This window comes from Lemur catta, chromosome 4 (genome assembly GCF_020740605.2).
Source record: "Lemur catta isolate mLemCat1 chromosome 4, mLemCat1.pri, whole genome shotgun sequence".
Lineage (NCBI taxonomy): Eukaryota > Metazoa > Chordata > Mammalia > Primates > Lemuridae > Lemur > Lemur catta.
This window is the reverse complement of record NC_059131.1, coordinates 86,138,617-86,151,314: the sequence shown is the minus strand read 5'-3', so window position 1 is coordinate 86,151,314 and position 12,698 is coordinate 86,138,617. Positions and strand designations below refer to the sequence as shown.

Genomic DNA, 12,698 nt, shown 5'->3' with positions numbered 1-12,698 from the left:
TTCCTTTCTTGCATTCTTAGAAATTTGAAGGTAGCGCCTGTGCCATATTCATCTTGGTGTTTCTCTCTCTTAATCCAGCATGATGATTCAAACATAAGAGGCATTAAAAAGATTTATTAACTGAGTGAGCCAACAGAGGAATACATAGAAGGAAAATTAGAAGATATTGAAGGGAGGGACTAAGGGAATACTATTACTACAAGCCAAGGGAGTGGTAGATGAGACAGAATTGTGGGTGAGATTAAATGAGGAATTGCAGTTCAGTGAGGCACAAGGTGCTGCCACTGGTGAGAAAGTGGGACTAAGGGAAGCGTGTGACTTGGAAGGGACATCTATTTACTCAGACATTTGGTCTCTTTCCTCCTCTTCCTCCTGTTCATCCTCCCCATCAGCTCACTCATCAGTCAGTGGACATATGCTTTGCTTTATTTGAATTGGAGACTTAGGAAATCTGAAAGAAACAACGTCTTACCGCAATGTAAAGTAGTGCTTGTATTTATGAGAACACTATTAGGACAAATGTTTGTCTTGGGAAACCATCATGCTACAGGATCCGGGAGGATGACTTACTGGCTGTTTCTCTCCATTTCAGTCTTCATTTCCATAACCCCCCCAGGTCTCCTCTATCTTTAGGTTTTTCACCCCTTCCCAGTTGAAAATACCAATAAGGTGTTGAGAGTGGAAAAGGGAGAAGACAGATGCTGAATTTCTTGCTCCCTTTGCATTCATCACACCCACTTAAACACACACACCTGGGCATGACTTGTGTTTTTCCCGTGTGTACAACCTTGTCTATCCCCCAACCCAGGAATAGCAGGTCCTGTGTGCTTCTAGCATCAAATCAATCTGTTTGCCATGGTGCTCACCACACTGAATTGTGACAATGTGCTCACCACACCCTAACCTGTCTGAAGGGAGAGATTTTGGCTTAACTCATTACCAAATCTGACCCAGCACCACAATGTCTGGTCCATACAGGCTCATTAAAGAGTTGTTGAGTGAATATATACAAGCATGAAGAAATGAATAATAAAACAAAAGAAACTCATCGCTTCAGTTAACTTGCTTGGAAATACTCAGCATCTCTTACCTTTGGTTTTTGACTTACTATAGCCTTTGAGAATTGTCAAAGACTGGGATGTTATTATTCTCTTAAATAACAGACAAAAATGAAATTTTTTGAAGATTTAATGAGGCAATATCATTGCCAGTTGGTTTTATCACTCAGGGCATTTAATGTAAAATTTGTTAACATTGTCTTTAATTTGTTTAAATATTTATAAACATTGCTTTCAAGAGAATTCATATCTGGGGGTATTGTTTTAATAATTCATTTTGGTGCGGTTTCAACTGTTTGGTGGTTCATCTTGTTTTGATAGATTCTGCTAGAACTGTCTGTAAATGCTCTGGAATCTGAGTGGGAATCTCTTTGGATCTCATTCCTTCTTGGTCTATGTTCTAGAGCCCCAGATTAGATCCAATTGCCTGTCACAGGGATCTCAGAACCTTCAGATCAGCTGTCCTGATCACAGTTCGTCGTCTTCTGATATGGAATCTAGGTAGTCTGTGTCGACGTATAGAAGAAATCCAGAGAATAAGCTGTCTGCCCAACCTGGGTCTGAGAAGAGGCCATTCTGGTCAGTGAAGAAGATCTCCAGCCAGACTTCATCTTCTGGCTGCAGATAGATGACTGTGGACCCTGAAGCCACATCATGGTTCCCCGTGTTGGCGTCGAAGGTCTTTATCCGGTACTGCCCATTGTGTACCAGCCCAATTGCCAGGTGCTTATTAGCCAATGTGATATCATAAGAAAAGTAATAGATCCCTGGGAAAGCACAGATGAACTTCCCTGTTGCAGGGTTGTAGTGCTCTCCCTCATTGAAGAGGACCTTGTTAAATATGATAGGTAGTCTTTCTTGTGGGTAGCTGGTTGTGATGCCAACAGAAAAGGCAGATTTGAGCACGATGCTTCCGCATCTGCAAACTCCAGGCAGCCCTGGGTCCCCTTGCTTTCCTCTGTCTCCCTTTGGTCCAGGAGGCCCAACTGGACCCACTTCTCCTTTTTCTCCATCTGGTCCCATAGGTCCTTTCTTCCCAGTCTCTCCTTGGTCCCCTTTTTCACCAGCAAGACCCACAGGTCCAGTCTTACCTCTCAAACCTTCAAAAAGAATGTATAGTTAATTAGTACTCCCTCTAAATAGACAGTCACAAAGAGCATACCTACATAGTCCCAGCACACCCTAACTTTGTCTTTTAAGTCAACCTTCAACAGTGTAACAGTGTATGTCTAAATGATAAACCTTTAAAAATATCACTGATGCACTAAAAATGAAAATAAAAAAATTTCATCAGAATTTAAGCCAATTTTTTTGAGTATGTAAGAAATAATTTAAACCCTGACTAATTTAAAATAATGAACAATCATTCTGATGATGGATCACCTGCCACTCAATTATTCACATATAGATACTAGTCACTCCAGTAGGAATTCAATGACTATGATGCTATTATATTATTTCCCAGAGTGGTCTCATGGAAGCAGACAGAACCAGACAAATCCTCACGGGCCATCTCATGCCCATTCTATTTCTATTAGTATTAATATAAAAGAATTAATTGGATTTGCTTATACTTATCAAGCATTTACTATGTACTAGGGACATATTTGCATATATGTGCTATATTTGCATGCATTAGCTTATTTAAGCTTCACAGTGACTTTATGAATTAGGAATTATTGTTACTTCCATTGCAGATGAGGAAACTGAGCCATAAAGAAATTATTTTGCTTAGGAGAACAGAACTAGTGAGCGATGGAGCTGCAATCTGCACTCATGCCTGCCTGACGCTGGAGCCTGAACGTCCCCCCCTGGGGGCAGTGGCCAGAGTGAAAACTGTCAAGAGCATGTGGCGCACATAGCAAGGGCTCAATATGCTACAAAAAACAAAAAAAGTGACTGCCATCACCATGCAGTAGTCCTTTTTGGAAGAGAATACTGAGTCCCAGAAAGGTAAGGAAACTTGCTTCTGCAGCAAGGCTGGGATTAGCATCCAAGCTTTCATCGCCTTAATGATGCTTCCCCTTCATCAGCATTCCTCTTACCTTTGGGGCTAGAGTCAAAAATCCTAAATTCTCTTTGGCTCTGCCACTAAATTGTTGTATCATTTTAGGCAAGTGCCTTAATTTTTCTGGGTCTCCTTATATACCGAAAAGACATAATAGCTGTGAAAGGATTTCAACAAATTCAAAAGCACCATACAGGAATGTTTTCTGTGTCTAAATCTTTATATCTGGAAATCAACTACAGGCTAAGTGCAGAGAAGTAATGATCCTGATTGAAAGTAATAAGCAGGCTGGGCGCAGTGGCTCACGCCTGTAATCCTAGCACTCTGGGAGGCCGAGGTGGGTGGATTGCTCAAGGTCAGGAGTTCGAGACCTGCCTGAGCAACAGTGAGACCCTGTCTCTACTAAAAATAGAAAGAAATTATCTGGCCAACTAAAATATATATAGAAAAAATTAGCCGGGCATGGTGGTGCATGCCTGTAGTCCCAGCTACTCAGGAGGCTGAGGCAGTAGGATCACCTAAGCCCAGGAGTTTGAGGTTGCTGTGAGCTAGGCTGATGCCACAGCACTCACTCTAGCCTGGGCAACAAAGCGAGACTCTGTCTCAAAAATAAAACAAAACAAAAAAAAAGAAACTAATAGGCAAAATGTATTTACTTTTTAAATCTCATCTATACATACACATACATATATATAAAAGCAATGACTTGATACCATAGAAAAAAGTCATTCAATTTTATGGCCAAATCCATTCCATAAATAGTGCTTGTATGATGATATTTTCTCAAAAAGTATCCAGATTATTGGTAACCTATAACGTACTTTTGTACATGGGGAAAATATATTGTTGATATATTGCATAATTTCATAACTATGTTTTTGTACTCAAGAATTTTATTAACTTGAGGCTTTTTACCTTGATAGTGCTCTGATGTAATTTATTTGACTATTACATATACATCAATATGTGAGTTTGATAATTTGATCATTTCTCAGTTATTTGGCAAAATTAACAACGAAGTGTTCTGGGTAGTGTCAATTTGAAGAGAATTAAAGCTTTGCCCTTAAAATGTCAAGTGTTTTGTTTGAATAATTCTGGAAAGTTGCTGTTCAACAATTTATGATGCATAGAAGATATAACAATGGATGTGACCCTCTCTTAGAGAGTTGGGATCAGCATTATTAAGGCTCACAGTTCTATCTGCCAGCCGTAGATGGCTTTTCTTGCCAGGTTGAAACTAGTGGTGTCAGCCAGAACACACTCCGATATGTATTTCTTGACACAAGGTCATAATAGTCTGATCTATTAATATTTGCTTCTTTTTTGGTAGAAATGGAGTATGAATATTATTTTGCTGTTAAATTAGCTTTGGAATCAAAGATTACAACTTCTAAATTATGATTTTTATCTTCAGTAGGAGCTTATCTCTTTGTGTCTTCATCATTGACCTTTGACACATTAATAAAAACCATTCTGATGTCAGTAACAATTTTGACCATAAAATTTCATTATGTATTTGAATCTTCCTGTCTTTAAGATTTTGGGTCAGTCACTTCTTTTCTGGGTTTTAAATGCCCTGTTTGTAATAAGGGGAAGTGGGATCTAAGCCCACTCCAAACTTAGTGGACAAAGCAGTAAACAGTGGCTCAGCAGAGCTGGGATAACAACACCCCAGTTCAGCCATGGGTAGTTAGGTGAATTTGAAGAAGGCGCTTGATCTCTCTGGCTTTAGTTTCCCAGTCCTTGAAATGAAGGTGTTGGACCAGAATGTCTGAGGTTTCACTCTTGTAAAAATTCTTTGAGATCAAATCATGCATATTGGGTGCAATTTTACAATGCTATCCACAAAAAGGTCTTCACAACCTCAACGTTTAGATTTTCTATAGGAATACTTACTTAATATACAAACTGATGGGTGATAGGTAATCATGAACTAGCTGTAATAATTTATATTAATAGTAATTCTTCCTGTCTGCATTTGTCCATATGCTGAGGTCTTACACGTTAAGAGTGGAAATAAGGGATGAATCATTCTTTCTCTCCCTTTTCAGTCAGACATATGTTTAGGTGGAGCAGAGAACTATGGAGTAAGGAGTTAGTCTATGCTTAGGTACTGAAGCTAGGCCAGAAAGGATTTTTTCTTAGTTCTCCATGAAATGCATCTACCTAGATTTCTTCTTCAGTGCCATTTCTTCCTTCCTTTCATCTATCCATCCATGAGTCTATGCATACATGCATGCATTCATCTAAACCATCTACTATCGATCAACCATTCACTACACAGTCACTGGGCTAGAACACAAATGACAGCTACCCCACCTTCAAGTTAGCTGTTATGGCATATTACCTTGTGATCTGCAACTATGGGCCATAGCTAAGTTCATGAATACCTAAATTCATATGATAAACTGGAATGAGCGATCTGGTTCATGTGGTAGTTCTAATGTTATTTGAAGACATTTATCTGGCTATGCATTCAGATTAAATTAAATGTTAATAATATGCCACAATAATAATGGCTACAGACCAGTGAGGGAGACAAATATTTTTACAGAAAATTTATTATTCAGTATAATAAGTTCTGTATTTCTAATTTAGGGTAGGGAAGTTGGACCAAAAATACCTTGGCTTCTGCCTGGATTTGGCTGGAGTGGATACAGTGAGGGGTGTTCAGCAAGGGTACATGAACTGGAAGACCCTGTGGTATTGTTAAAGGGAAAACAGGGAGTAGAAGCTCCCAGCCACATTGTGCCCAGTTACATTACATTACATTAAAAACACATCCCCAAAGCTCCAGGACTCGGTTCTTATAGTTGCCAAATGAATGTGCCTCTCTTCATTGATCATATATTCATTCTCAACTGTCCTTTCTGAGCTGTTCTATGTCCTTATGGGTGTATATTGGATTTAAATAATCTCAGGTTGGGAAAGTCATTTTGTTTTTGACCTTAATTTTTCCATTTGTAACATTATTATTATTGCTGATTATAATTATTGCTGATAGGGTTTTGGTGAACATTAGCTACTAAATGTAAAGTTCCTGATAAACAGTTAGTTCTTAATAAATAGTTATTATCATGACATATTATAATGATGTATTTACATGTTGGTGTCCCCCCCTACAGGAATGTCTGCTTATCAAAGCAAGGACAATGTCTTACTCATGTTTGTGTTTCCAGTGTCTAGAATGATGTTCTCAGCTAGGTGCAATTTTGCACTATTCACCTCCCTACCCAAGGAACAGTTAATAATATCTGAAGAAATTTTGGTTGTCACAGTTTGGGGGGGCTGACACTGACCTCTTGTGAGATACTGTTAAACATTATTCAATGCACAGGATAGCCACCCACAGTAAATAATAATTCTGTCCAAAATGTTATTAGTGTGGAGGTTGAGAAACACTGGTCTAGAATAATACTAGATAGTAATAGGTGCACAGAAATATTGCTGGATGGTAATGCATGGGTGCATGGATGAAGAAATGGATTAATCAATATGGGTGTATAGCTGGCCTCATATATGGTTAAAAGTGTAGCAATTCTGAACATTTGATTTAATCTGAATGCATATCCACATATACATATTTAAATAACACTACAACTACCTCATGACAAATTGCTCATTTCTAGTTTATTATATGGCTTTGGATAGTCACAAATTTAGCTGTGATCCATATTTGCAGATCAAAATGTAGTAAGTAATAACAGCTAACATTTACTGAGCACTTACCAGAGGGCAGTTATTCTGTGGGGCATCTTGCATGTACTATTGCCCTTAGACTTTGCAATTGCCTTTACTACCACCAATTTACAAAGAGGAAACTGAGGCTGGAAGACGATAGTAGCCCAAGGATACTAGATTAGTAATTTAAAGAGCCAAGATTTGAGCCAATGTCTTTCTGACTCCAATGACTGTTTGTGTAGCCACTACATTATTGCTTCCATATTCTATATGTGGATAGTATATGAATATACACCAGATATAACTACAATCTAGTGTTATTATAGGATTTCTAGGATGTTCATAATCATGACTCAGTGGTAACTTGTAGTCACAAGTGTTACCCTATAGATGCCTTTGAAAACTTACACGTAAGCTCCACACTAAAGGTTCTTTAATATTCACGACATTCATGGATTTGATAGCTATTATTTGCCAAATATTTTCTGCATGGAAAATTCAGATATGAATTAACATCCAATAATCTAAATACATATTATGATTTTGTTTCACAGAAAACCAGCAAATCAGGTACAATGATTAGAGCCGTAGTCTTAGATCTATTGATTTTTTTCCCTTCCTATCTTTGTCCCAACTTTTACACTCAGAAACTCGTTTTCAAAGATTGATTCCACATCCTTTCCCCTTTTAGAGTTAACACAGCCTCTCTAGAATTTCAATTCAGTTTACTCTGAAGGACTGCGGAATCTGGCAAGCTTCCCGGGCCAACTTATCTTTTGGGGGAAAAAAAGTGAAAATTACTGAAGGACTAAGGGACAATTGTGTTGCTGTAAAGAGCTGTAGAAATCTAGTTTTTAGCTGCTACAGGACAGGTGGGAAAGTGATGAGGTAGGAAAGGAAGGCTATATAGTGCTATTGTCATTTCATCTGTGAAAAATAAAATCTAGAAGCCCTTTATGTATTGTCATTCAGGACACTAGTTCCGGGCAGGATGGCACCTGTGCACCTGGCTCCTAATTTCTGCCTCTGTGCAGTCTGTCCGTCTCCCCTCCCACCCATCTCTCTGTCCATCCATGCGCTTGCACATCTAGCCACTGCCTGCCAGCTGCAGTAGCCCTGTCACCCTGGGCGTCAGCTGTTTGAGCCCAGCTCTGGCAGTCACTGGCAGTACACGTCCATCCCTGTCTCTTCTCAGCAATTCATTTAATCATGCTGTGGCTCAGTGTTCTCATCTATAAAATGTTCTAATGTCCTCCTGAAAGAGTTGTCGTTATAATGAAATAAAGATGCAGATAAAGAGTTTAGAGCAGCATCTGAAGCCCAGTGAGGGCTTAATAAATTGTTACGACTAACGTAGGCAAAGTAGGGAAGGGATTGAAGGAGCAAGTCCCATTAGAACAAACGACAAAAAACGGGAGCAGTTTTAAGGTGGGGGTGAAGGAGGGGTGACTTCATCATTCATTACCTGCAGCTCCCTTTTCACCTTTCTCTCCTTTCCTGCCGTCTCTACCGTCTCTTCCCGGAAGGCCGATGCGACCGTGGGGCCCAGGGGAACCGTTTGCCCCGGGGGGTCCTGGGGGTCCAGGTAAGCCAGGAATGCTACAGATATACCTTGGGGAGTAGTTCTCTCCTTTCAACTGATTACCCCGCGGCTGTCCACTTGCACAAATGGCAAAACTGGTAACATACAGCAAGACAAACATCTTTGGCTCTGGAAGAGAAACACAGGGACAGAAATGAACCCTTGCGGGGGCGGAGTTTGGCATAATTGACTCAGTTTGAACATGAGAATGGGCATTTGCAACAATTCACTCCAGTGTTCACCTTTCCACACGTGTAAAGCTCTGTTTATCCTCATAATTCCACTGAAAACTATTAACATATTATTGATACAGCATTCTCGGTGCCCTTAAACAAGGGTTGATACAAATGAGAACTGAGTAAAAACATTTTCAAAATAAATCACTATGTTGCATTTATTCTTCGGGAATCAATGATAGACTTTGAAAAATGATGTTTTCTTTTTGCAAAAGCAGTGCATTTTTTCAAATAGAAAGTTAGAGATGCAAATGAATAAGATAGACATGAATGTCAGTTTCACCACCCAGAGCTTTACATTTTAATGTATATATCCCTCCAGTCTTTTTTTGCCTGAGGTATGGAGAAAAGTGACATTATGCCATTCCTACAATTCTTTACCTTTTTTCACTTAACAGTGTATGGTGAACATTTTCTCATGTTGAATTTATTCATAACATTAAAAAATTATTGCTTTTGTCTCTACTATCTTTTATGTAAATTACACCCCCATTATAGCCATTCAGGCTGTTTCCAGTGTTTTCCCGATACAAACACCATGCTAGACATCATTCTAACTAATCTTTGCATGCACCCATGATCATTTTCTTAGAATTTATGGGCTTTTTAAAGCAGGAGAAAAGAAAAGGCATTTTCAGGAAAACTATGTTTTTCACTTGATAACCATGTGCAATTCCAATTAGTGTTAATTGGACTACTGTGCATGTCCTGAGGGGGGTCTCAAACTTTAATTTAAAATCTGCAGAATAGAATGCCATGGTGTCCCATTAAGCCCTTAGCACTGGTGTGCTATTAAAGAGCTGTATGAAATTAACCCATGCATGGCACCACATGCTTTGAGTGACGCAGACAGCAGCTCTGATCTAACAGGACTTGGGTTTTCACCCTGCAAAGCCTGGCAGCTGAGAACGATGGATCATTTATTAGCATGACATCCTGGCGTAAAGGCTGGGGGTGAGGTGGGGAGCAATGTATTAATAGACAGGGGATACCTAATTTCCTAGGCTCAATAGTCCTGGGAATTAGTGTTTCTTGAATGGAAGAACATATACAGGTGGTTCTTGGCTCATGTAAGTGAGTGGTTTTGGGATAGTTAGACCTGTGCTTTAAAAAGAAATCTGTATAGTGCCTGAGCTGACTTCCCTGAAGGAAAGAACTATAAAATGTGGGAAAAACAATCAGTTGGGGTTTCTTTTGTCTTTTGACAGCCACATCAGAAAATTAACCAGGCTCACGGTACCACTTTTGTGGTACCCCTGGGGAAATTGCAACATCCTGGAATTAGACCCAGAAATTTGCCAGAACGTAGGAATGACAAATGGAGACAAACACAGTATGCACATGTGGTTTTGAAATAAGCCTGATTCCTAGAAATCTTATTAGTGAAAACCCAAGGCAACTTATCCAAATTTAGGTTCTGTATCCTTTAACAATTCTCAGTGTTACCAGTCCAAAAAAAAAAAAAAAAAAATCAAGGCACGTGTGCCATCTTTGCTATGCTCTGTTGGCTAGACTTGACATACAGCACAAACCCCAATTTATTGACTGTATTGCTCAGCTGGGATTAATGCACTTTCTGACAAGCCAAATGGCTCTGATAAAGATACCAGCCCTTCCAAAGGAGCCTCAGATGAAAAAAAAAAAAAAAAAAAAAAAAAAGAAAGCATTCATCCACATCCCTTGCCACAGTTAAAACAAGATGCATTGATTAAATTAGAAGTTTGTTTCTCCTGTGAAAGGCTGGTTAGAGGAGACTTTGGGCAGAGATATGAAAGTGGAGACCATGCTCATAGAAGATACTCCTTAGGTGGCTTTTCACCAGACATGGATACAAGGCTGCAGGCTGAAGCCAGAGTTGGTGCCAAGAGGGACTTGAAATTATGTGGAGAGAAGATGTTTGGGCAGTGGCGTCTCACACATTGTGATGGAGGTGTGGAAATACAACTATGCTAACAGTCACGGGGACAGTCTGTGAAGAAGAGTGTGGTAAGGGTCTAGTTGGTGGTTGACAAAGGAAGCAGAGATGCTAAAGATTACTGGGAAGAAATGCTATTCAATTTTGAAGATAGCCAGGCAAAAAAGCACTCAAAGAAGGAATAAATTAAAACAAGTGCAACAGATTTATTCAGTACAAATAGATAGCTTTTCATTAACAAATGCACTAGAATATTGTCTGTACAGGGGTCTAAGTGCTGCAACTTTAAAAAAGGCACTCAAAATGCTTATTCCTTAACAACGCTCATCAGAATTGAGGAGCAATGTGTCGTGGTACCTGATGTATAGGGGTGGCATAGAGGGGAGTGGTCAGCCAAGTACTGGGGCTCAGTTCACCAAGGAAAACAAGGGGGTGTAGATTATAATGCAAAACTGGACTTCTGTTTCCAAAATTGTGGTGTAGATGCAAGCAGAAAACCAAAAACAAATGGACGACCATCTTGGGTTCTTTGGCAGGAGACCTGTCCATGCTTTAACCCATGGGAAGCATTGTGACCCCCTGAAGGGAGACATATCCCTGGGGATAGCCAGAGACACATGGGGGGCGGGGTCACCACCCTCAGCTCTGGAAACTGCTCTGTAACTGGGCCAGAGATGTGAAGAAGGAAGTGAGAAAGAGAGACATATGGACACCTTGGGGAAGAGAGTTTTTGACGTGGGAAGGCCCTAAGGCAGAACATATCAAGTGTCTTTGAGGAGCACCAAGGAACCCTTTGTTCTTGTTAAACTAGCCCTGGAAAACACTGGGAGAAATACTGATTAAATCAGTGCAAAGATTGAACTCCTGGAAAATATGTTCATAGATTGAGATCCTTGTGTAAGTAGCATATTTTTCTTTCTTTTAAAAATAAAAGATGTTGTGGGAATGTAAAATGGTGCAGCCTCTGTGGAAAACATTATAGGAATTCCTCAAAAAAAAAAAATTAAACAGAATTGCCATATGCTCTAGCAATCCCACTTGAGTATATATCCAAAAGAAGTAAAAGCAGAAACTAAAACATATTTACACGCTCATATTTACAGCAGCATTATTCACAGTGGTCAAAAGATAGAAGCAAACCAGTGTCCACTGATAGATGAGTGGACACAAAACATGGTCTACACATATAATGGAATATTATTCAGCCTTAAAAAGAAAGGAAATTCTGACACCTGATACAACATGGATGAACCTTGAGAACATTGTTATGTGAAATAAGCCAGTCACAAAAGGACAAATACTGTGATTCCTCCTATATGAAGCTTCTAGAGTAGTCACATTCATAGAGACAGAAAGTAGAATAGTGGTTGTTGGGGGAAGCGGGGAAGAAGGAACAGGAAGTTATTGCTTAGTAAGTGCAGAGTTTCAGTTTGAAAAGATGAAGAATTTCCGGAGAGATGATGATGATGTTTGCATAACAACATTGTACTTAATGCCGCAGAACTGTATACATAAAAATGGTTAAAGGGGTAAATTTCATGTTATGAATATTTTACCACAATAAAAAATACTAATTAAAAAAAAGATGAATTGGGATGCAGGGAAAAACCAGTATTCTTATTTCTGTGCCAGGTGTTGTAAGAACATCCTTTACTTAATCCTCACACCACTGTTTATGAGGTAGGTGCTATTATCTTCCCTTTACAAATAAGAAAGTTGAGACTCAGTGGGCTCATGTCCACACAGGCACGAAATGGGACAGTCAGGATTTGAACTGAGTTCTTTTGTTTCCAAACACTCGAGTTTTCCCTTACATCATGTGAGGGAAACTGTAACATATTACTTCATGACAAAGGGCTGGACTTGATTATTAATTCAAGTTGAAAATGTGCTTTGCCTGGAAATCATTAGAAAGAGGATAGGTAATCAGGGAAAGCCAAAACTAGACATTTCCTTGGCCTGCAGAGGTAGAGATTTCACAACAGCAGGCCCCGTCCTGGGAGTGGCCGTGTGCTAGGGGCAAGATGGGGACCCAAGCTGCTCACGCCCCAGTTCCTTCTGTGTTGTGGTGTCTCAGCTCCTTGCCTTTGGGGCTCCCACTGTCCTCCACAGAACTGACTTTCCTGTTTGCCAGGAATTGCCTTCCTTCTCCTGGCACTCCTCGAGTCCCTGCAGGGCCCCACAATCACCTTGTGTTATGCCTATCTGCCGACCTGCT

The 12,698-nt window shown here is 39.8% G+C and overlaps 1 protein-coding gene across 4 annotated transcripts in view; it reads right to left on the bottom strand.

Moving 5' to 3' along the window:
• Positions 1-1,172: 1,172 nt before the first annotated feature.
• The window catches only part of C1QTNF7 (C1q and TNF related 7), a 111,509-nt gene continuing 99,983 nt past the window's right edge, over positions 1,173-12,698 (bottom strand). For all 4 annotated transcript variants that reach the window (XM_045548922.1, XM_045548923.1, XM_045548921.1 and 1 more), the window contains exons 2-3: positions 8,213-8,458; positions 1,173-2,158 (exon numbers count right to left, since the gene is read on the bottom strand). In XM_045548922.1, coding sequence (XP_045404878.1) covers positions 1,527-2,158; positions 8,213-8,458 — 878 coding nt within the window. In that variant the 3' untranslated portion in view covers positions 1,173-1,526. The remainder of the gene's footprint in view (positions 2,159-8,212; positions 8,459-12,698) is intronic.